The following is a 25866-nucleotide window of genomic DNA, read 5'->3' as shown; positions in this document are numbered from 1 at the left end:
GGGCACAAAAACAAAAATATAGATCAATGGAACAGGATAGAAAGCCCAGAGGTAAGCACATGCACATATGGTAACCTTAACTTTGACAAAGGAGACAAGAATATACAATGGAGAAAAGACAGCCTCTTCAATAAGTGGTGTTGGGAAAACTGGACAGCTACATGTAAATGAATGAAATTAGAACACTCCCTAACACCATACACAAAAATAAACTCAAAATGGATTACAGACCTAAATGTAAGGCCAGACACTGTAAAACTCATAGAGGAAAGCATAGGCAGAACACTCTATGACATAAATTACAGTGAGATGCTTTTTGACCCACATCCTAGAGAAATTGAAATAAAAACAAAAATAAACAAATGGGACTTAATGAATCTTAAAAGCTTTTGCACAGCAAAGGAACCATAAACAAGATGAAAGACAACCTTCAGAATGGGAGAAAATATTTACAAAGGAAGCAACTGACAAAGAATTAATCTCCAAAATATACAAGCAGCTCATGTAGCTCAATATCAAAAAAACAAACAACCCAATTCAAAAATGGGTGGAACACCTAAACAGACATTTCTCCAGAGAAGATATACAGATTGCCAACAAACAAATGAAGAGATGCTCAACATCACTAATCATTAGAGAAATGCAAATCAAAACCACAATGAGTTATCACCTCCAACTGGTCAGAATGGCCATCATTAAAAAATCTAGAAAAGGGAACCCTCCTGCTCTGTTGGTGGGAATGTAAATTGATACAGCCTCTATGGAGAACAGTATGGAGGTTCCTTAAAAAACTAAAAATAGAATTACCATATGATCCAGCAATCCCACTACTGGGCATATACCCTGAGAAAACCATAATTCAAAGAGATACATGTACTGCAATGTTCATTGCAGCACTATTTACAATAGCCAGGATATGGAAGCAACTTAAATGTCCATCGATAGATGAATGGATAAAGAAGTGGCACTTATATACAATGGAATATAACACAGCCATAAAAAGGAATGAAATTGAGTTATCTGTAATGAGGTGGATGGAACTAGAGTCTGTCATACAGAGTGAAGTAAGTCAGAAAGCGAAAATCAAATACCGTATGCTAACACACATATATGTAATCTAAAAAAACGGTACTGATGAACCTAGTGGTGGGGCAGGAATAAAAACCCACAGTTAGAGAACGGACTTGAGGACACAGGGGGGAAGGGGAAGCTGGGATGAAGTAGCACTGATATATATACACTACCAATGTAAAATGGATGGCTTGTGAGAAGCTGCTGCCAGGGAGATCAGTACGATGCTTTGTGATGATGTAGAGGGATGGGATAGGGAGGGTGGGAGGGAGGGAATAGGGGATATATGTATACATATAGCTGATTCAGTTTGTCTTACAAAAGAAACTAACACAACGTTGTAAAGCAATTATGCTCCAATAAAGATTTTTAAAAATAAAAAAAAAACTAATATCAACTGTAATACCTATTCTAAGTACTAAACACAGTTAATTTTTTGAAGCTAAATTTGGTTGGGTAGCATGACTATATAATACACCATCAACATGAAAATGCAATTATTTAGTATAATATTCATATATTAAACCCTGTTTAACTAGATCCAGAATATTAATTTAAGTTAGTTAAGTAAGGTTAATATGTGATAAGTACAAAAAAGAAAAGAGAAAAAAAAGGAAAGGAAAGAAGAAAAGAGAAGAAAAGAAAAGACCAAGACCAAGTAAGACAATTGCAAATGTGCCTGGCTTTACATCTCTCCTTTTTTTATTTGAAAGTAGTAGATAATGTTAACATTTTCCTCTTACTCCATTTGGTAGTGTTAATTTCTAAGATGTATTACAAACATTGAGACCATTGTATTCCCACCTCTCAGTGTGCCTTTGGTTTGGTGACCCAAGCTCAAGGTGCACCCATAATTTCATCTTTAATGGGGAGGGAGATTACACTTACTGAAGGACAACTTTTCTAAGGTTATGAATGTGAAATGTAAGACATGCAGTAATCGTTTAATACATTTTAGTTATCTTCCCTTACCACACGCTCGCTCCTCTCACTCTCCATTTGACATGTTTTATTCTATTAAATATGTCCATCAAATGACACTCTGTAATGTTCAGGAAACAAATGATAATTTAACTTCTATGAACTTCTGAATCCAGCAAAACTTGCCTTATAAATTTATGTAAAAGGTCAGAAATATTTCCTTTATCAAGATGGTTTTCCCAATTTTTGTCTATTGATTTATAGCAGTGGTCCATCCTGGGATATCTTAATCAACCATCTGCACCCATGAATTTCACACTTGTAATAACTGCCACATTTCCAAAGTCTGGCAGTTAAAATTCACGTGTTTTAAAACTCTTTCACCAATTTCCCTAACTCTTAGAGCTAAGATTTCCATCTGATATTGATTTTCGGATTTCATTGCTACAAGGGAAAAGTCTTATCTCAAAAATTCATACACTAAACACTAGACCATTTTGTAAAAATACTTCAGCTCAAGCATCAAAAACAGTGACAGGGAACAGCTACTCATACTGAGATGCAGTCTTGTATGAATTCCAATAACTGAGACATTTTCCTACAGATTGCGGAGTATAGACCCTGAGAGCTCTATCTGCTTATATTTTATGCAGTTTCATGGGTAAAGGGAATTGAATATAGTAAAGGGAAATGACAATAAAATTTATAGATCAAAGATGCTTAGTAAAGATAATATGCATTTATGGTATGAAAACAAGGTGCACTTATTTTTTCTTTGCCTCTATTTTAACCATTATGATGTTCTGTGTATCCAGTGACAGAAGGTCTGCCAGGAAGATAAAACTTAAACATGACAGTTAGTTTAAATTCCACACCTAATTCGAAATCTAATTTAGGAACTATTTTCTTTGACACTTGCTTGAAAGAAGTGTATATAGCTTGAAGGTAGTTATTAGATCACTCTAGGATCAGAAAACTTGGATCTAATTCTAGTGCTTATCTGTAGCTAGCTCTGTGACCCAGGGCAAGCTACTCCATCTTTTTAGTCTTCAAATTATGCTTCAGTAACATGAATATATAATCTCGATGGTCCCTAACAGTCAAATAGTCAGTGATTTTTGATTTTATTAGACATTATCACAGAGTAGTTACGCTGAAGTTTCTGAAGCCATGTGTTGTAGTTTACTCCATCTTCAGTAACTACTATCTTTGTGAATTTGAGAAGAATTACATAACCTCTGTGTGTCTCAGTTTCCACATCTGTAAAATGGGAATAATAATAATAGTACCTACCTAATGGGGTTGTCATTAGAATTAAATGAGCTATATTTTAATAATTGTAATATGAAAATTTCCTATATTTCCTCATATCTTAAAGCAGGACACATATTAAATAAATCATAAATAAACATTTATTAGAGTTTAATTAACAGCCATTTTTCCATAGTGGTGCATGAAATTGTAGCACGTTTTATACCCAGTAATAGATTAGATGAAATTTTGTAATACACATAAAGTGCTTAGACTAGTGTTTGGGCAAAAATTGCCCAATAGATGATATTAACATTTCTCTATAAGTAAGCAGTAATTGTTATATCTAAATTAAGAGTGATAAGTTGAGTGATAGTTTAAGTGTGATTAAAATCTTGCTAGTCATATCAGCCTTCATTTTATTTTGTATCTAATGTCATAGTACAGATTTAATAACTGAATTCAATTAATAAATATTAATTGACATAAAATATTACTTTCTACTTGAAAAACAGAATAGTTTTATATAATTAAGTATTTTTATGATAGATAGAACAAACGTGCTCTTTTTTACAAAGTAAGGTGATTAAAGAAGGAAAATATAAATTGTAAGAAAATTGAAAATTAAGAATATACATATATTTACCAAGTTTAGTCCATTATTCAATATGAAGAAAAAAATAACAGCATATTACAGGCACCAACTTTTAGATCATAATTGCCTTTAGTTATAAATTCCCAAGAAAGATTAATATTAGATTAATAACTTTTAAGGAACTGCTTACTAAACTGATTCCCTAGTTATTGGTCTACAGATATTAAGCATTTATACAGAAATCCTGTCTCTCAGAATGCTTTATAGAACTCCAAAGCTGACATCAGTTCTATCTTCAAGTTTTATTTTATAAGAAACATCAGAGGAGGAGCTTCAAGATGGCGGAAGAGTAAGACATGAAGATCACCATCCTCCCCACAAATACATCAGAAATACATCTACATGTAGAACAACTCCTACAGAACACCTACTGAATGCTGGCAGAAGACATCAGACATCCCAAAAGGCAAGAAACTCCCCATGTACCTGGGTAGGGCAAAAGAAAAAAGAAAAAACAGAGACAAAAGAATAGGGATGGGACCTGCACCAGTGGGAGGGAGCTGTGAAGGAGGAAAGGTTTCCACACACTAGGAAGCCCCTTCGCAGGTGGAGACTGCAGGTGGCGGAGGGGGGAAGCTTTGGAGCCATGGAGGACAGCGCAGCAATGGGGGTGCAGAGGGCAAAGCTGAGAAATTCCCTCACAGAGGATCGGTGCCGACCAGCACTCACCAGCCCGAGAGGCTTGTCTGCTCACGCACTGGGACAGGTGGGGGCCGGGAGCTGAGGCTCGGGCTTCAGTCAGATTCCAGAGAGAGGACTGGGGCTGGCTGTGTAAACACAGCCTGAAGGGGGCTAGTGTGCCATAGCTAGCCGGGAGGGAGTCCAGGAAAAGGTCTGGAAGTGCCAAAGAGCCAAGAGACTTTTTCTTGCCTCTTTGTTTCCTGGTGTGTGAGGAGAGGGGATTAAGAGCGCTGCTTAAAGGGGCTCCAGAGACGGACGCAAGCCGCGGCTATCAGTGCAGACCTCAGAAACGGGCATGAGACTCTAAGGCTGCTGCTGCAGGCACCAGGAAGCCTGTGTGCAAGCACAGGTCACTATCCACACCTCCCCTCCCGGGAGCCTGTGCAGCCCGCCACTGCCAGGGTCCCGTGATCCAGGGACAACTCCCCAAGGGAACACACAGCATGCCTCAGGCTGGTGTAACATCTCGTCAGCCTCTGCCACCACAGGCTCACCACGCACTCTGTACCCCTCCCTCCCCACGGCCTGAGTGAGCCAGAGCCCCTGAAGCAGCTGCTCCTTTCACCCCGTCCTGTCTGAGCAAAGAACAGACGCCCTCAGGTGACCTACACACAGAGGCAGGGCCAAATCCAAAGCTGAATCCCAGGAGCTGTGCGAACAAAGAAGAGAAAGGGAAATCTGTCCCAGCAGCCTCAGAAGCAGCGGATTAAATCTCCACAGTCAACCTGATGTACCCTGCATCTGTGGAATACCTGAATAGACAACGAATTATCCCAAATTGAGGAGGTGGACTTTGGGAGCAACTATATATATAAATTTTTTCCCTTTTTCTCTTTTTGTGAGTGTCTATGTGTATGCATCTGTGTGTGATTTCCTCTGTAGAGCTTTGCTTTTACCATTTGTCCTAGGGTTCTGTCTGTCTGGTTTTTCTGTTTTTCGTTTTACTTTTTTTAGAATAGTTTTCAATGCTTGTTATCATTGGTGGATTTGTTTTTTGGTTTGGTTTTTCTCTTCTTTCTTTTTTAAATTACTTAAAAAAAATTTTTATGATTATTTTTCATTTTCTATTTTAATAACTTTTATTTTATTTTATCTTTTTCTTTATTTCTTTCTTTTCTTCTCCATTTAATTCTGAGCCGTGTGGATGACAGGGTCTTAGTGCTCCAGCCAGGCATCAGGGCTGTGCCTCTGAGGTGGGAGAGCCAAGATCAGGACACTGATCCGCAAGAGACATCCCAGCTCCACGTAACATCAAATGGCAAAAATCTCCCAGACATCTCCATCTCAACGTCAAGACCCAGCTCCACTCAACGACCAGCAAGCTACAGTGCTGGACAACCTATGCCAAACAACTAGCAAGACAGAAACACAACCCCACCCATTAGGAGAGAGGCAGCCTAAAATCATAATAAGGTCACAGACACCCCAAAACACACCACCAGACGTGGACCTGCCCACCAGAAAGACAAGATCCAGCCTCATCCACCAGAAATCAGGCACTAGTCCCCTCTACCAGGAAACCTACACAACCCACTGAACCAACCTTAGCCACTGGGGGTAGAAACCAAGAACACCAGGAACTACGAACCAGCAGCCTGTGAAAAGGAGACCCCAAACACAGTAAGTTAAGCAAAATGAGAAGATAAAGAAACACACAGCACATGAAGGAGCAAGGCCAAAACGCATCAGAACTAACAAATGAAGAGGAAATAGGCAGTCTATCCAAAAAAGAATTCAGAGTAATGATAGTAAAGATGATACAATATCTTGGAAATACAATGGAGAAAATGCAAGAAATGTTTAACAAGGACTTAGAAGAACTAAAGAGCAAACAAACAATTATGAACAACACAATAAATGAAATTAAAAATTCTCTAGAAGGGATCAATAGCAGAATAACTGAGGCAGAAGAACAGATAAGTAACCTGGAAGATTAAATAGTGGAAATAACTAGTGCAGAGCAGTATAAAGAAAAAAGAATGAAAAGGATTGAGGACAGTCTCAGAGACCTCTGAGACAATATTAAATGCACCAACACTCGAATTATAGGGGTCCCAGAAGAAGAAGAGAGAAAGAAAGGGACTGAGAAAATATTTGAAGAGATTATAGTTGAAAACTTCCCTAATATGGGAAATGAAATAGTCAATCAACTCTAGGAAGCACAGAGAGTCCCATAGAGGATAAAACCAAGGAGAAACATGTCAAGACACATATTAATCAAACTATCAAAAATTAAATACAAAGAAAAAAATACTAAAAGCATCAAGGGAAAAGCAACAAATAACATACAATTGAACCCCTATAAGGTTAACAGATGATCTTTCAGCAGAAACTCTGCAAGCCAGAGGGAGTGGCAGGACATACTTAAAGCGATGAAAGGGAAAAACCTACAATCAAGATTACTCTACCCAGCAGGATCTCATTCAGATTTGATGGAGAAATTAAAGCCTTTACAAACAAGCAAAAGCTAAGAATTCAGCACAACCAAACCAGCTTTATAACAAATGCTAAAGGAACTTCTCTAGGCAGGAAACACAAGAGAAGGGAAAGACCTACAATAGCAAACCCAAAACAATTAAGAAAATGGTAATAGGAACGTATGTATTGATAATTACCTTAAATGTAAATGGATTAAATGCTCCAACCAAAAGACATAGACTGGCTGAATGGATAGAAAAACAAGACCCATATATATGCTGTCTACAACAGACCCACTTCAGACCTAGGGACACATACAGACTGAAAGTGAGGGGATAGAAAAAGATATTCCATGCAAATGGAAATCAAAAGAAAGCTGGAGTAGCAATTCTCATATCAGACAAAATAGACTTTTAAACAAAGACTATTAAAAGAGACAAAAAGAACACTACATAATGATCAAGGGATCAATCCAAGAAGAAGATATAACAGTTGTAAATATTTATGCACCCAACATAGGAACACCTCAATATATAAGGCAAATACTAACAGCCATAAAAGGGGAAATCAACAGTAACACAGTCATAGTAGGGGACTTTAATACCCCACTTTCACCAATGGGCTTATCATCCAAAATGAAAATAAAAAAGGAAACACAAGCTTTAAATGATACATTAAACAAGATGGACTTAATTGATATTTATAGGACATTCCATCCAAAAACAACAGAATACACTTTCTTCTCAAGTGCTCATGGAACATTCTCCAGGATAGATCATATCATGGATCACATGTCAAGCCTTGGTAAATTTAAGAAAATTGAAATCATACTAAGTATCTTTTCTGATCACAAAACTATAAGACTAGTTATTAGTTACAGGAAAATATCTGTAAAAAATACAAACACATGGAGGCTAAACAATACACTACATGATAACCAAGAGATCACTGAAGAAATCAAAGAGGAAATTAAAAAATTCCCAGAAACAAATGACAATGAAAACACGACAACCCAAAACCTATGGGGTGCAGCAAAAGCAGTTCTAAGAGGGAAGTTTATAGCAATACAATCCTACCTTAAGAAACAAGAAACATCTCAAATAAACAACTTAACCTTACACCTAAAGCAAGTAGAGAAAGAAGAACAAAAATACTCCAAATTTAGCAGAAGGAAAGAAATCATAAGATCACATCAGAAATAAATGAGAAAGAAATGAAGGAAACAAGAGCAAAGATCAATACAACTAAAAGCTGGTTCTTTGAGAAGATAAACAAAATTGATAAACCATTAGCCAGACTCATCAAGAAAAAAAGGGAGAAGACTCAAATCAATAGACTTAGAAACGAAAAAGGAGAAGTAACAACTGACACTGCAGAAATACAAAGGATCATGAGATTACTACAAGCAACTGTAGGCCAATAAAATGGACAACCTGGAAGACATGGACAAATTCTTAGAAATGCACAACTTTCTGAGCCTGAACCAGGAAGAAATAGAAAATATGAACAGACCAATCACAAGCACTGAAAATGAAACTGTGATTAAAAATCTTCCAACAAACAAAAGCCCAGGACCAGATGGCTTAACAGTCGAATTCTATCAAACATTTAGAGAAGAGCTAACACCTATCCTTCTCAAACGCTTCCAAAATATAGCAGAGGGAGGAACACTCCCAAACTCATTCTATGAGGTAACCATCACCCTAATACCAAAACCAGACATAGATGTCACAAAAAAAAGAAAACTACAGACCAATGTCACTGATGAACATAGATGCAAAAATCCTCAACAAAATACTAGTAAACAGAATCCAACAGCACGTTAAAAGGATCATACACCATGATCAAGTGGGGTTTATTCCAGGAATGCAAAGATTCTTCAATATATGCAAATCAATCTATGTGATAAACCATATTAACAAACTGAAGGAGAAAAACCATATGATCATCTCAATAGATACAGAGAAAGCTTTCAACAAAACTCAACACCCCTTTATGATAAAAACCCTCCAGAAAGGAGGCATAGTGGGAACTTACCTCAACATAATAAAGGCCATATATGACAAACCCACAGCCAACATCGTCCTCAATGCTGAAAAACTGAAACCATTTCCACTAAGATCAGGAACAAGACAAGGTTGCCCACTCTCACCACTATTATTCAACATAGTTTTGGAAGTTTTAGCCACAGCAATCAAAGAAGAAAAAGAAATAAAATGTATCCAAATCGGAAAAGAAGAAGTAAAGCTGTCACTGTTTGCAGATGACATGATACTATACATAGAGAATCCTAAAGATGTTACCAGAAAGCTACAGAGCTAATCAATGCATTTGGTAAAGTAACAGGATACAAAATTAATCCACAGAAATCTCTTGCATTCTTATATACTAATGATGAAAAATCTGAAAGTGAAATTAAGAAGACACTCCCATTTACCATTGTAACAGAAAGATTAAAATACCTAGAAATAAACCTACCTAAGGAGACAAAAGACCAGTATGCAGAAAATTATAAGACACTGATGAAAGAAATTAAAGATGATACAAATAGATGGAGAGATATACTATGTTCTTGGATTGGAAGAATCAACATTGTGAAAATGACTATGCTACTCAAAGCAATGTACAGATCCAATGCAATCCCTATCAAACTACCAATGGCATTTTTCACAGAACTAGAACAAAAAAATTCACAATCTGTATGGAAACACAAATGACCCCGAATATCCAAAGCAATCTTGAGAAAGAAAAACAGAGCTGGAGGAATCAGGCTCCCTGACTTCAGACTATAGTACAAAGCTACAGTAATCAAGACAGTATGGTTCTGGCACAAAAACAGAAATATAGATCAATGGAAGAGAATAGAAAGCCCTGAGATAAACCCACGCAATATGGTCACCTTATCTTTGATAAAGGAGGCAAGAATATAAAATGGAGAAAAGGCAGCCTCTTCAATAAGTGGTGCTGGGAAACCTGGACAGCTACATGTAAAAGAATGAAATTAGAACACTCCCTAACACCATACACAAAAATAAACTCAAAATGGATTAAAGAACTCAATGTAAAGCCAGACATTATGAAACTGTTACAGGAAAACATAGGCAGAACACTCTATGACATGAATCACAGCAAGATCCTTTTTGACCCAACTCCTAGAGAAATGGAAATAAAAACACAAACAAATGGGACCTAATGAAACTTAAAAGCTTTTGCACAGCAAAGGAAACCATAAACAAGATGAAAAGACAACCCTCAGAATGGGAGAAAATATTTGCAAATGAAGCAACTGACAAAGGATTAATCTCCAAAATTTACAAGCAGCTCATGCAGCTCACTATCAAAAAAACAAAAAACCCAATCCAAAAATGGGCAGAAGACCTAAAAAGACATTTCTCCAAAGAAGATTTACAGATTGCCAACAAACACATGAAAGGATGCTCAACATCACTAATCATTAGAGAAATGCAAATCAAAACTACAATGCGATATCATCTCACACTGGTCACAATGGCCATCATCAAAAAATCTAGAAACAATAAATGTTGGAGAGGGTGAGGAGAAAAGGGTATCCTCTTGCACTGTTGGTAGGAATGTAAACTGATACAGCCACTATGGAGAACAGTAGAGAAGTTCCTTAAAAAACTAAAAATAGAACTACCATACGACCCAGCAATCCCACTAGTGGGCATATACCCTGAGAAAACCATAATTCAAAAAGAGTCATGTACCTAAATGTTCATTGCAGCTCTATTTGCAATAGCCAGGACATGGAAGTAACCTAAGTGTCCAGCGACAGATGAAAGGATAAAGAAGTTGTGGCACATATATACAATGGAATATTACGCAGCCATAAAAGGAAACGAAATCGAATTATTTGTAGTGTGGTGGATGGACCTAGAGTCTGTCATACATAGTGAAGTAAGTCAGAAAGAGAAAAACAAATACTGTATGCTAACACATATATATGGAATCTAAAGAAAAAAAAATGGTCATGAAGAACCTAGGGGCAAGATGGGAATAAAGACGCAGACCTACTAGAGAATGGACTTGAGGACAAGGGGAGGGGGAAGGGTAAGCTGGGACAAAGTGAGAGAGTGGTAGTGTATATATGGACATATAAGCACTACCAAATGTAAAATAGGTATCTAGTAGGAAGCAGTCGCATAGCACAGGGAGATCAGCTCGGTGCTTTGTGACCAGCTAGAAGGGTTGGATGTGGAGGGTGGGAGGGAGGGAGACGCAAGAGGGAAGAGATATGGGGATATATGTATAAGTATAACTGATTCACTTTGTTTTAAAGCAGAAACTAACACACCATAGTAAAGCAATTATACTCCAATAAAAACGTTAAAAAAAATCAGAGATTGTCATTCTGCATTTAAAAAAATGTGTACTTAAGAAATTAGGCATATTATTATCAAAAGCAATACACACATAAGGAGCTTGAAACAGATCTGGCACAGAGGACATGCTACAAAAGTTTCAGTTGTCTAAATCATCATCTTTTATGGTATCATAGACCACTAGAGATATATAGGACCTAAGAGATAACTTACTTTGAAACCACTCAGACTACAATTGGCCTGGGGTATATATGACGGTTAAATGAGAATTTGTGAGATAAAAGTTTTCTAAAGTATTTTCTTTCTTTCCTTTGTTTATGAACATAGCACAGCAGATTTACTTTCACTATTCTTTGATGATTGGAGTCATAATATAAATTGACATTGTAACTCTTAGTATCATTTTTTCTTGTCAATATTCCCTAGAACTTTAGTCTAATAAACTCTGTACACACTGTGTTCCTATGCTTTGAGACTTATAAATATCTAGGGAAGAAAAATATCTGGTTCCTAGAAAATTATTTTAATTACAGCTCATTTAAATTCCTTAGAAAAAATAAGAAAATCTTCAGTTAACAATTTCCATATTCTACCCTCTTGGGTAATCCAAGAGGTCTCTGGGGAGTATGGATTCTTTACTCAAAAGATACAGACATGAAAATGTTATAAAAATGAGTATAATTCTTAGGAATTTGAAATCAACTTGGATTTCAATGGCTTTCAGAACATTCTGGATGGGCTTTTTAAAGATTTACATGAGTGTTTATGAATGAAACATTTATTTCTGCCATAGAATAAGGGTTGTGTTATTATTGAATGGAATAAGGGTGAGTAATGGCACACACTCCTGTGTTCTAGACACTTGACACATACATAGTGATGATGAACAATCAAAGGGTTAAAAATTACAGTTCTTCTCTCAACTGTCAAGTGATTAAAATTTTGGAGAGAGAAAGATAAAGAAAATAAAAGCAAAGCAGGAAGAAGACTATATGCTGTAGTTTAGAAGGATGTTTCTAAATAGCTCTACACAAAGAAAAAGAAAAATAAGAAAAAAATACATGGAGGAAAAATTAGGGGATAAGCTGCCCCAAATGTCACTTTATCCTTTTTCCACCTCAGTTAATGGTATGTCCAAAAAAAGAAGTTGCCTGCTCAATCAAATTTCTATTAATCAAAGTAGTTTCTCTGACCTACATTACACCCGGAACTTTGACAAGGATAGATTCCTTTAGTTGGCAAAAACACTTTACTGTTAATAATAATCAAAACATTTTCAGTACCTTTAAGGAAATGGGGGGGAAAACCTAGCTTCAATGAGAAAATAGAAAACACATGAACACACCAGCACACACACATACATATATGCCCATATACATAATCTATCTCTCCATCATCTTTTTACAATCTATATTATGACAGTGGACAATAGGTGAAACAAATATGTGTGTATTAATACTAGAGTCAATTATTGAAACACAATTCATTAAAAATATGGATCTTTTATTGCACAATGTGAACATACTTAGCATTATTAAACTCTACACTTAAAATGATTAAAATAGTAAATTTCATGTTATGTGTTTTAAATCACTATTTTTTTTAAATGAAAAATAACATATTCCTACATCCAGCCATATTAGAATAATTGGTACTGGAATAGCTCTCCCTCTCCCCCCAAAAAAAGAAAAAAGTATGGATCTTATACAGTGGATGAACCCATTAATAAAAAAGGAAAATGATGATTTTTATTTTAAATTCAAACATACAGGACACTAAAGGATCAAGCTGAGAAAAAGTAGTAAAAAAGAAAAGATTAAAGAAAACTCCAATTTAACCTGTTATTAAGCAGCGTTGTGTTCTTTGTCTTCCTTGAGTATAGCGGATGAAGCAAATCAATCTTTCAACAAATGGATGTGGGCATTTTTAGCTCAACTAATAAAAATGAATTAAGAACATTTAAAAATAAAGTTGCTCGTTACTTTCTCCAAAAATTGGTAAAAATCAACACTTTGCATTCAATGACAAGAACACTATATTTCATAGTTCGACCATTACCAAAAAAGGAAAAAGATTATTGCTTCCTTTTTGTTCTAATATCGTTTATTTAAAGTTGTTTAAAAAAAGGTACTAGTGTAAAAATACGACCATAAAAGGGGTCATCAAAGAAAACATTTATAACAGTTAACTTAGAGTATTTAAAACCACTAGGAAAATGCAAATCGCTCAGTACCAACATGGTCTCTATAGAGTTATGGCATACCTCGTAATGGCTTTCTTCATTCTCCTGAATGTGGAAACCCACAGAGCTGGGACATTTCTGAGGAGTGACAGGAATATTGTCACTTTTGCTGTGTGAGTTACACTGAAAGAGATTACCAAATAATTGTGATAAACTACTCCACATTAAGAGTGTCTATTGAGAGACATGGTTATTTGCTAAGTGACTAGTAAAGGAGGTCCTTGTGAACTAACAGGGGTCTCCCTCAGGTATATGCATTCATACTGAGCCTTTACCAAAAAAATAAAAAATGGTATATAGTATGAATGGTATATCGTATAAAAAATAATAATAGATATTATTAGTATCCCCAGTTACAGATGAGGAAAATGAGGCATAAAAATATATTTTTCCCAAAGTTGGGCTGTTACCCAGCTTTCTGGGACCATGCTCCATACCTTATCTACCATATGCATGCCCCTTATAAATGACACATTTTAAATAGATAAAACTGAAAAATTAAAAGTTTAAGGTCTTAAAATATTACTTCACTTTTTTCTGTACCAAATAAAAAATACTTTTAGATACAGGTTAACTAAAATAATTCACCTGGAAATGGATGTGAACTGTAAAACATAAGATTTTAAATTATGACTTGGCCTTTCTCCATGAAAATGTTTAAATGATCATTTTCCATATTCCTCACAAGAGTTGTTTTATGTGAAAACAAGATATTATTCATTTTCTGTCATCTTTGCTTCCTCCTTTCCTAAATCTCTTATTAGATTCAAGGCTGCTCGGTCATTTATTAAATATCACATTGGGGTGTCTCAGGTTTCTACTTTAATAAAAGATACTGTAGTGCCTCCCAAAGGGGCTCATCATTGGTATATAACCTTTCCTCTCTCATAAGACTACAAAGTATGCGCAGGTTTTTATGATGTAAGAAGGGAAGATGATATTTTTCAAACTAGAATGCCACATTTTTGGTTCACTAATGAAATTTCACTTTCCCTATACCAGAGAACAATCCGTTAGAAAATTACTATTAAATACACTTTAAAAAGCAAGTGAGTTTTAGAGTTTGGTATAATTGAGGTCAGTATGTTTTCGTCTCAAAACCACCATTTTAAATATTTATGTGTACTTTAAAATATTCGCATTACATTTTTTAAAACTTTTTTTATTTTAAACACAGAAAAATGGAAAATATTCTAAAAATAATTTCAGAATACCTTTCATTACATTCCAACAATGTCAATTATTAATTATCTCATTTATCTTTCTTTCTTTGTTTAAGAGCCATAGTAATATGGCAGACTAGGAAAGCATGACTCTGAAAAGTAAACCCATATTAGAAACCTTTCAGCATCAAAAAAATTATATGCCTGTCCTCTCTACAAACAATATTATTTCAAGCCTTTTCAAAGCCTACCTCTTCTAGGAACTCTTCGTGGGTAATGAAACAAATGGTGATTGCATTTAGCCTCTGTTTGCAACCTGAGTGACTTAGATGTAGTTTGTAAAATGCTGCTCTGCCAGTATTAATTCTTGGAATGTGCCTGAGTTTGTCTGAACAACTTCACTGTTAATTATGAAGGCATATCTTTGATATCTCTCCACAGCAGCTTCCTTAGCTTTCAAAAAAAAAAAGTTTAGGCCTTAAAACAGTTATTTTCATCTGTGACATTTTAGTCTCTCAATTCCTATCCCTAGCTTCTCCTCATATCTATTCATGCTGATTAATCTTTGTAAAACATCTCATGTATTATGCAGTTTTTCTCCCTAGAAACTTTTCCTCAATTCCTGTGGCCCAGCAGTGGCTCTCATTCTGCCTGTGTATTAGAATCACCCAGGGAGCTTTAAAAAGTCTCAATGACTGAGCCCCACCTCACACCAGATAAATTAGGGCTCAGGCAAAAATATTTTTGAAATACCCAGCTAATTATAATGTGCAGCCAGAGTTTAGAATCCCTGGATTAGGGTTTTCATTTCTTTTCTGGCCTTAGGATACTATAAGGAATTTTGGCCTCACTCCTCTTTCATTCTGATCTCTTTCTCCTTAGCATTTGTTCATCCTTTTCCAATACACCTGCTGTGTATTAGGTGATACTGGTGATTTTTTTTTTCATGGATATATCATAATGCCTCTGAAACTGAAAAAATCCTTTATTTGCATAATACTTTATACCTTTACATATAAGATTTTATGTATTATCCACAAGAAACCTCTGCAGAGAGAGGTAGAAAATATAATCCTACTTTAACAGATGGGGAAGGCAGAGGTTCAGATATATTCAAAGCCCTCTGTGCAAAGATTTGTCCAGTAAAATCACTCCTAGGTGACAAGACTTGGGCTATTGCTACTCTGCCATAACTCCCTTAAGGGATTCATTCATTTGCTTATTCATTCATGTATTCTATTCTGTTTGTTCATTTGTTTGATCATCAGATATTTGCTGAGTGCAGGTTATGTATCAGGATTTTAGTGTCTCACAAAGGTATGGCATTTCATATCTGCAATAGTCTCACACTAGCAGTGAAGCCATAATTGGAAACAACAACAACAGAAAAAAAACACTGTGATATGTATAAGTTGCTAAGGGACAGAGAAGAGAGAACTGTGAGACTCCTGTAAGCAGGGTCTTGAAAGATGGGTCAATGAGGCAATCATGGCCAGCACAGTAGTCAGGACAGAACAGACAGCATATGCAAAGTCTAGAAGACATGAATTCTCAAGACTTGCCTATGAGCTGCAAGTAGTTCAATAGTGCTTTAACCATGGATCATGTGAGATATGCTATGAGGATAGGAACAGAGGTTATTAGTGAATGAAATTTAATGGTTAGACCCAATGATGAGAAGTTATAGAACTGGACTTAATATAAGAGAGGACAACCAAATAATGGAATGGTGCTTTATATACAGTGGGTGTCAAAGGTGAGCTTTTATCATCATTCCTTCTTTACCTCCCTAAGGTAGTGAATACAATATAAGCAAAATGAATGCATTTGCAATATAACTCACACCAGGGTAAGTTCCTCTATCTAAACAAGATTTCACCCCTATGCCTCTCCGGTGTCTAGTTCTGGAGCAGCCTCTGTCTATGGAACAGTGAATGACATCCAAGGAAAAGTTTAATCCACTGTTATTTCATCACTTTTAAAATTTTTTGAGTGTTATGAGGTAAATAGCCTCTGGGGATTACAAATCTATGAATCAGAGCAAAAAAGAAAGAAAAAATACACTATAAACAGTATTTTGAGATCTGATATTATTAATAGCCCAAACTTTAAGGAAACAAGTTCTTAAGGGAAAAACAATTTAATTGCTATGAATTCTTCCCAACAAGTTTCTATTTCAAAGAGAGTTGCAGCTGAAAATAGAAAGAAGTTTTATTGTAAAAGTCTTGAGATTTCACCCACTAAATATACACTAATATGTCTAAAATAGATAACAAATAAGTACCTGCTGGATAAAAAAATAAATAAAATAAAATTCAAAAATTCAAAAAAAAATTTTACATTTTCCAAATTTGATATGAAAAACTATATAATGAATTATGACTAAGATGGATTTGCTAAAACAGATTTAATATTGCAGGATTCATATGTAAATCAAACTTAGAGCTAGAGCTCACTAACAACAATCATATTCAATGGCAATCACTGTAAATACATTTATTTTATACTTTAAAGTCTATCTGATATTTTCCATTTAATAGTCTCATTTTATTATGTGTATAATGCTTCCCTCCCTTAAACACTTGTCATAGTTCCTGGGAAATTGTCATTCACTATCTACAGAAATACCTACACAAATTTGGCTCATAATCAGGAATATTAGCTCTTTCATTTTTGACACAAATTCCTAATGAAGTACTTCATAAACAAAATATCAAGAGAAAAGCAACAGCAGTAGCAAAAGCAATAAAAGTTATATGAAAAAACACATAACCATAAGTAAGACACTGCTGTTTTCTTTGCTATGAAGGCGGTTCTTTACATTTTCCACCCAACTCTGTAGTAGCAGCAATATGGCCTGTTATTCTGTTACTCCTCCTACCTTCTTACAAAAGCAATGTTTGCTAAAAATCAATGGTGCTGGTATAAAATTTATACAATCATTATAGAGGCAGCCGCCTTGTATTTTTATGCTATAGGTTTCATTAAATAACAATTCCTTTTGTTAAAACCTCCCACTGAAACTATTATTCCTACCCATTTTAAGAAACTAGAGATTGCTTTCATGAAGAATTGGTAAACATTCTTAAATTTTTAATACAAAGGTTCTAAAGGTCAATAAAAAATTGACATTTACAGAAAATAATCTACTTTAAAGGATTGTCTGTACTTGGTGTTTTCAAGCTCTCCACCCATTCCTTTGGGAAGCCCATGTGTGTCACTTTTTTTACCACCCCTTTCCATTGAAACTGTTCTTTCACCATCACCAAGGATGGCAACTCAAAGGGCAATTCTCAGTCCTCCTCTCACTTGACACAACTGATAATTCCTTCCTTCAAGATGCATTTATGTCACTCGCCCTCCAGGACACCACAAACTCCTTGTTGTCTTTTTATCTCTCATGCTTTCCTTCTGGAATCATTTAACTGTTCGTGTTGTTTTTGTCATTGTTAAAACTGAAAAGCTTGGAGAAAATGAAGCTTGATTACTTTCTCAGGAAGTATGTTTTCTGATGGCATTCTCCACTGGTTCCCGATTCTAAAATACTTTCTCAAACAGATCCATGAACAATTTCCTATTTATAAGCAGACAAGAGAAGGACTATTAGAGTGTTCCTAAACATGCTTACATCAAACCACATATCTTTGTGAATATTTCAGGAAGCTGATAAAATTTATATTTTAAGAGATCCTTAGTGTATATTCCGATTTCTGAAAATTTGTTCCAATCATTTAATGTCCTGATACTTACTGTCTCAAATCAGGAAGGCTTGAGCTTGTATCTCCTGCCTTCTCTCTAATGTCTTCTATGAGTCCTTCTCTACTGGCTTATTGTCCTGTCATCATTAAATATGATTGGAAAACAAAGCTAAAACGCTCATCAAGAAGTGTGAACAGATAGGTATTCACCTTATGCAATACGTTTTGATTTAAAATGAAAATGCAGTATAATAAATTTAAAAACCAAATACCATATAAATGGTATTTAGTTTTAAAATCATAGAAATACAGATGGCTAGAATACATATCAGTGTAGAGATTACTTATGTAGAATGAGAAAAAACTGTGAACTGTAAAAGTACTCAAAAGGAATGTCAACTGTACAAATAGTATACAGACGCCTGCTTGTTTATTTTGTAAAAATTTAAAAAAAATTTGTTTTGCCTCTCTTCTTTAATTAAAAAAAAAAGTATTTTTCTTTAAAAATTGGAGACAGAAATATCAGAAAATATTAACATATATTTGTTCTGGGTGCCAGGGACATAGGTATTTTCCTTATTTCTCTTTACTTTTTCTGAGTTTTTCAAATAACTGAAAATGAATTAGCACATAGAAAAAGAATTAGCATGGCTTTGTTAAAAATCTGTTTCATCCATCTCAACAAGATTGTAGATAATGGTTATGAAAGAGCTTTATAAACTATAAAATCTTGAAATGGTTCATCTTCAGAAATAAAGGTACCACGTGGGAGACAGATCCCTTCTGATTTGGCTCAGGATAAAGCCTTCCTTTTTTAGTAGAAAATGTTTCTTTTAGAAACAGGTGAGGAACATGCTGGTTTTCTTTCTATGGTACTACGGCTTAAAGGTCTTTCACTACTTCCTCTAAACAGGTTTTGCTTTCTTTCACTTCACAAGAGAACATGATCCTCCTGTTGACAATTTATCTCCAGTATATAGTACAATGCCTGCAGCATTACCAGGTATTTTATAAATATTTTATGTGAAAATTTTAAGTGAAATGAAAGAATAAATGCATAAATGCAAGACTTTTACAGAGACTTGTATTCACCTAGATTATTTTGGCTTCTAACTCCCTGGGTAATAATTTCTTTGAAGCTGTTTTCCTTTTTCTTTTATGTTTTCATCTCCAGCAGACAAATTCATTGCAAAATTGCAAAATTAATATTCCCAAGACCTACATTTTGTATCGTAAATGCTAACACAAAAATAAAGTACATTAGTCTCATAGATTGAGAATACCTGTATTAAAAACAATAAACAAAGCAGTGGATTTAGTCATCATGCTTTGTTTCTCCAACTGGACCTTTAGTAATTCATAGCCGAAAGCATCTTTCTCACAGTAATATGTTACATAAGTGGATAAATTTGAATTGATCTACTGCATATATGAACAGATTAGCTCCTGTTCATCTTCTGGGCCCTGCACCATTTCCCGACACAGGAAACTTTGCCAGGTCCAGCCTCTTGTTTCTTCAAGGCATCAGACCCCCCGGGTATGCGATGACTGGGATCTACTTCAAAACTCCCTGAACTGATCAATAGCCCTTCTCACTTTGGGTAAATTCCCCTCCACCCTTCTCACAATCCATATCCAGTATCTTCTTTCAGTCCTGAGGTAAGCTTTCTTCTCCCTTCTTGATGTTCCAAAGGTACCTCCTCCCATTTCGTCTACAATAGCACTTGCTTTCTCCTCTGTCCTAACAAGCCTTTCCATTTTTAGTCCAGGTTTGCAAAGAGACTAACTAGATGGAGGCAGTCACCTCTGCTCAATGAACAGGAAGAAGCTGACTGTTCCATGTGGGATTTGTGAAAAAACAAAAACTGATTTTATATAGTCTTTTGGCACAGGCCATTAAATAGACTAGTTGGCTTCCATCAATTATAGTTCCCTATGATCAAGTGAAATTAACAGACAAAAAGATGTATTTCTTAGTGTGCACATTGTTATTGCACGAAGGTCACTTTTAAAGTATTAGTATAATATTTACCTCTGCCTACTATTTTATAATATACTAAATTGAATCCACTTATTCCAAAACCGCTAAGATATAGGAATACTTTGTAACAAAATAAAATCTTAACAAATATAAGCAAAAAGAGGATTGGAAAAAAAAAATCTAAGAATGTGGAATTAACATCTGATGAAATTCAGTAAATGATTCAAGTTGAATTATCAGATGAAACATTTTTTCCCTTTTGTTTAGGGATTCTTCTTACATATGCTATTCCAAAATTTAATGGTCTCTATCATAAGCTGGCTGACATTTTTCAAACAATTGTAACAATTTAATAAAAAGTATAGGTGCCAAGTACTGTAACCAAGAAATAGCTTTCCCTCAACGTGTTATTGCCTAAGTGGTGTCTGAGAGCAATCTATTGCTATAAATATCGTTGGTTATTATAAAGATTTAGCAGCTCTGTATATTGTTCATTTCCTGAGAATGCTTGATTTTCCTTCTATGCAATGACTTTCAAGGTTTTTCTTAATGGACAATTCACAAATGCAGAACTTGAGAGAGAGAGAAAGATATATTCCCCCCAAAATCATAAAGTTTGTGAAGGGGCTACATTAAGCTGAATTCTGTCTTTTCTCAATACGATATTTAATGAGAGTGGGAATAAAGGGAAAATAATTTTATAGTCCTATAGAAATTTTGGTAATTCAATTAAGAATTAAACAATAACATCTTATGTCAAAGTTACTCAGCAGCTTCCCTCTAAATGTGTAACAGCAGAGGAAGCCTCTGTCAACTGAACATTGAGTGTGCCAGGGTGCTGGGTACATGAGTGTGAACTCAATTTTGCTAAGTAAATAAATACATGAACAAACCCATATGTTTTGCCACATCCAGTTATAAATTTCTTTCTAAGCAATTACTACTATGCTCTCTAATTTAATATAGACAAACTGGGTACAATTGTAGGTCATTACTCGCCAAGGAACAACAATGTAAAACCACCTTTATGAGGATCACAAATTGTAGCTGCTCTCTGCACATTACAACATTTTCTTTAAGTGGTTCATGGATGTTATATAGAGCTTTATGAACCTCCTTTGACCCAGTTGCTATGGGCATGCATAGAAATAAAAACCCTCAGAAAGTACACTTCAAATACTTATGTTCTATACTTTACAATTCTCCATTGGTTTATTCCTTGTATTATTACCTTACTATAAAGCCATTTCACAAGAGCAATAAGACATTGAAAGATTTTAAATTACAAAAGTACTGCATGTTATGTTGCTTGGGCTAAGCCTCATTAATGTCAGTCAGCATTGCACACTGCATATTAATTCTACATTTTAAATAAATGGATGCAAGCAATACAAGCCTTTACATCTCCAGACACTTAGGTAGAGAGGCTAACTTCTGTCCAAACATATTCCAAGGACTAAAATAACAGACATTTTCAGTACCAGGGTTAATCAAGATTATTCATGCTGTATTTTTTATTCAAGACAACTGTTTTGTAGTTCATTTTTTATTATTTTTGTTATAAAATCCCTGAGAATTTTTTCATGTATTTATCATTTAATTTTATTTATACCTTGAAGAGAAACAAAACTAAATTTTTCTCATCACAAGCAAAAAATAGGGTGAGTAAAAATAGTTTGAATATTCCAAACACAATGGGAGAGGTCCTGTTTTAGAAATGTCCACTGGGAATTCAATGGGGGTCTTTCCGTTATATTTCCAGCCAGAACTGAAAGACTTCAAGGAAGGAAAATCGTGAGTTTCATTTTCACTCTAAGTAATTAATGTTTACGAAAGTCAATGTAGTTTTTCAGTTGGTTAACATTTTCAGGGAATTCTGAAAGAGTACCAAATACACAGTGATAAAACTAACTTATTAGAAAACAACAGCATTAGTTTATAACATGTTCCACTTACTGGCATTAAAACACACAAAAAAGTTATATGAATCTAGGATGTAAGTGAATCCAGGGATATAGTTGTTAGCACAAGTTCGTGTGCCCAACACACAGTGAGGTCAAACAAACCAAAACGTCTGCGTTTGGAGCAGAGAAAGTTTTATTGCAGTGGCAAGTAAGGAGACGGGTGGCTCATGCTCTAAAAAATTCTGAGTTCCCCGAAGGGTTTCACAAAACATTTTTAAAAGCCAGATGAGGGAGGGGGGTTGCAGGGTATGTGATCAGCTCATCCACAATTCTCTGATTGGCTGATGGTGATGTAACAGGGTGGTGTCACAGGGGTTAACATTATCAGTCCTTAAGCTCCAGGAGTCCTGAGGCTATGTGCTCATGGTCATCGATTAGTTAACATCTTCCATTTGGTGGGGGGTTTCACATCTGTAAAACAACTTAGGAAATGTGCATCGAATACTGTTATCTAGGTACTTCAGAGAGGAGCTAAAGCAGAGGATATGGAGGAGGGCTTTTCCCAGGAATACCCCATAGGGTCCTGCTTGGTTACACAGTGATGGGATTTCCACCCAGTAAATATTCTTCTTCTATAGAGAGGCAGCCATGTGTGAATTGAACTTAACGTGTGTGTACACACATGCAAACACGCATACAACATGCTTGTGAATCCATGTTTCATGTAGGTGACTCATATTTTTTGTAGATGATTGCATATATTTGTATAAAAGGAATATTTCTTTTCTACACAGAATTGTTTTTATCAATATTACATCAAGTACTATATTTTTTCTAAAAAATTTCACCCTGCATTGGTATAAATTATATACTATATAAATATTTATTTATAAAATTTAAATGTGCTGTAAACAAACCACATATTATACTATACTAAGTTAGTATATATAATATCTAACATTAATACATCCTAGAGTTTAGAGTGAAATATTTCTGAAAAATAATCTTACCTACAATTATAACTATATGTTGAAATTTTCATGGTAGAGAATTTTTTAAAACATCTGAACTGAATATAATTTCCAATAGTAGAAATATGTCCTTGTATTATGAAAAAAATGTTCTCCCAAAATAAGCCTTTAACATAATATTAACCTAGGCTATCTGCATGCCAGTCTTTCACAACAGTCTGCAAGCCAACCTTCAGTCAAAGAAATCAGGTAATAAATTCAGAGATTCAAATCTAGAGTGCTTTAAAGTGAATTAAAAGTTCAAGGCTGTGCCAGTTATTTGAATATTGTCTTTCAAGGCAAATTCTTAAATAAGTTCAGTGGTTTATTAGACTTCTCTTACAAGAAAGTTTTCTAAAACAGACCCTGAAGCTGCAACCTATATTTTAAATAGCATACACAGAGAGAAAAAGAGAGACATGTTTTCTTTTTTTTTTTTTTGTAGTATGTACACTAATAGTAAACAAACAAACACTATCCCTTGAATACATAATTTTAAGATGTGTTTTTGTAATTTGAGTGTTTCAAACTTTGATTTTAAATTCATTTATGCAAATTGTATGTTAGCTAAATTTGAATAGAAATTCATAACTTTTAGAGTAATGATTTAGAGTAAAAAGGATATTCCAGAATACACTGGAAAGTGCCAACTGGCACTGGGGCACTTGGACTTGACCTTCAGCTCTGCCACCATCTGACCATGTCATTTCACAGCCTCAGTGTCTTTGTCTGTAAAATGGGAAGTTTAGGATAGAAAATCTCCTCCACCTCTCCAAGTCAAAAATGCAGTATGGGGCTTCCCTGGTGGCGCAGTGGTTGAGAATCTGCCTGCCAATGCAGAGGACACGGGTTAGAGCCCTGGTCTGGGAAGATCCCACATGCCGCGGAGCAACTAGGCCCGTGAGCCACAATTACTGAGCCTGCGCGTCTGGAGCCTGTGCTCCGCAACAGGAGAGGCCGCGACAGTGAGAGGCCCGCGCACCGCGATGAAGAGTGGCCCTCACTTGCCGCAACTAGAGAAAGCCCTCGCACAGAAACGAAGACCCAACACAGCCAAAAATAAATAAATAAAAAAAACTCCAATCTCTTATAAAAAAAAATGCATTATGTATGTGAGATATTATCAGATCTGTTTCCCCAAAATTTAAGTTAGGGTTTGTTTTTCCAAATATCAGTCTCTATTAGATCTTCATAAAATGGTGTAAATAACTTAGTTAATAAAGGGACTGCAGGAAAGCTGAGACTTTACCACTGATTCTGTTATAATCATTTGCTCTTATCTTGCTGATAGCTTTGAAAAGGCATGTGACTTTTATTAAAACCAAAGTAAAATTTTTAATTCTCATGTTCCATGAACGTCTTTTTGTTCATAAGGAAAAAAAAAAAAAAAAACACTATCAAAGGTCTGATGTTTATTGACTTTCTTTTCAGAAAAAGAACTGGTGCATCCAGTGCCTTTTGAGATAGTTTAGAGTATTTAAGGCCAAAATAAAGAAACTAATCATAGTGATGTTGGATGGAAACTCTTTAGCAAGTCTGGAATCTGTCTAGCTGTGAATGTTTAAAAGGCTAGAGTGTTTTTTAAATCTATTTTTTAAATTGAAGTTCTTGAAGTTCTATGTATTTTAAGGAACAAAACCAAGTCACATGAGAAACATGCTCACTTTCAAAGTCTTAAAAATGGTTCTTCTTATAACTTTGGGACAAGAATCCCCAAAGGAATGTACTTTAACAAACAAGGAAATATCTGTAGATGAGTCACTGCTTATAGAGTTCATCTTTTGAGTTACTTTCTTTGTCTCTAAGCTCCCAACTAATTTAACTTCAGCAAAGCCATCGTTAAGTTTATCTTTTAATCCTGAGGTCATAGAACTTTAACACATAGATGATTCTCTAAAACACTAACACTTCCCTGATTTAGTCTTATGAGGTCATTCCCCTGGTGATGAGAGGTATGAAAATGAACCAGAAATAGACTATAGGAACATGTTCCAAAAACAAATTTTTGAAACTATATATTAATAAGTATAAAGCATAAATGGGAAACATTTCTGAAGAAGAAAATTTGATTTTCTCTTCAAGAAGGACATTAAATGCTGTATCTTTTGTGAAGGCTCTCCCAAATAAAAGCATTTATTCACCTCAACAAATATTTCTTAACAACCCCCTCTGTGCCATATACTTTTTAATGACTTGGTTAAAAGAATACAAATAAAAAATAATCCTTGTCCTCAAAAAATTGGCAGTATATTATATGTGTCAATTATATAAAAAATGTTCATTTTATGAACTCTCCATATCTCCAAAATGTATTCAGCAACACGGGTAAATATCTCAAAATAAAGGGAACAAAAAGAATAAAATCTGAAGAGAATATGATTAAATAGTTGCATTTTTACATTGTGTTTTTTTTTTCTCTATAGTGTTCTTCAGAAGAATACAGAATGATAGCTCTTTGTCAAAGAACAAAGTATTTTAGTCCTATACTGATATTAAAATAAATATATTTAGTTCCAGTAAATAAGATT

At 35.0% G+C, this 25866-nt stretch overlaps 1 protein-coding gene and 1 pseudogene across 6 annotated transcripts in view; one reads left to right on the top strand and one right to left on the bottom strand.

Annotated features, from left to right (window-relative positions):
• Positions 1-25866, bottom strand: part of PCDH9 (protocadherin 9) — a 973394-nt gene that overhangs the window by 617047 nt on the left and 330481 nt on the right. For 2 of the 5 annotated variants that reach the window (XM_082434782.1, XM_082434784.1), the window contains exon 3: positions 13604-13705. The exons of 2 other annotated variants lie outside the window; for them this stretch is intronic. In XM_082434782.1, coding sequence (XP_082290908.1) covers positions 13604-13705 — 102 coding nt within the window. The remainder of the gene's footprint in view (positions 1-13603; positions 13706-25866) is intronic. One more of the 5 variants, XM_082434785.1, reaches the window with a different exon arrangement.
• LOC309647471 (TSSK6-activating co-chaperone protein pseudogene) overlaps positions 1-25866 on the top strand; it is a 205860-nt pseudogene that overhangs the window by 55066 nt on the left and 124928 nt on the right. The gene's annotated exons all lie outside the window — the stretch shown is intronic.

The sequence above is a fragment of the Balaenoptera physalus genome (assembly GCF_965194825.1).
Source record: "Balaenoptera physalus genome assembly, chromosome: 18".
Classification (NCBI taxonomy): Eukaryota; Metazoa; Chordata; class Mammalia; order Artiodactyla; family Balaenopteridae; genus Balaenoptera; species Balaenoptera physalus.
The sequence above is the reverse complement of the archived record's forward strand: the minus strand, read 5'-3'. Positions and strand labels throughout refer to the sequence as shown.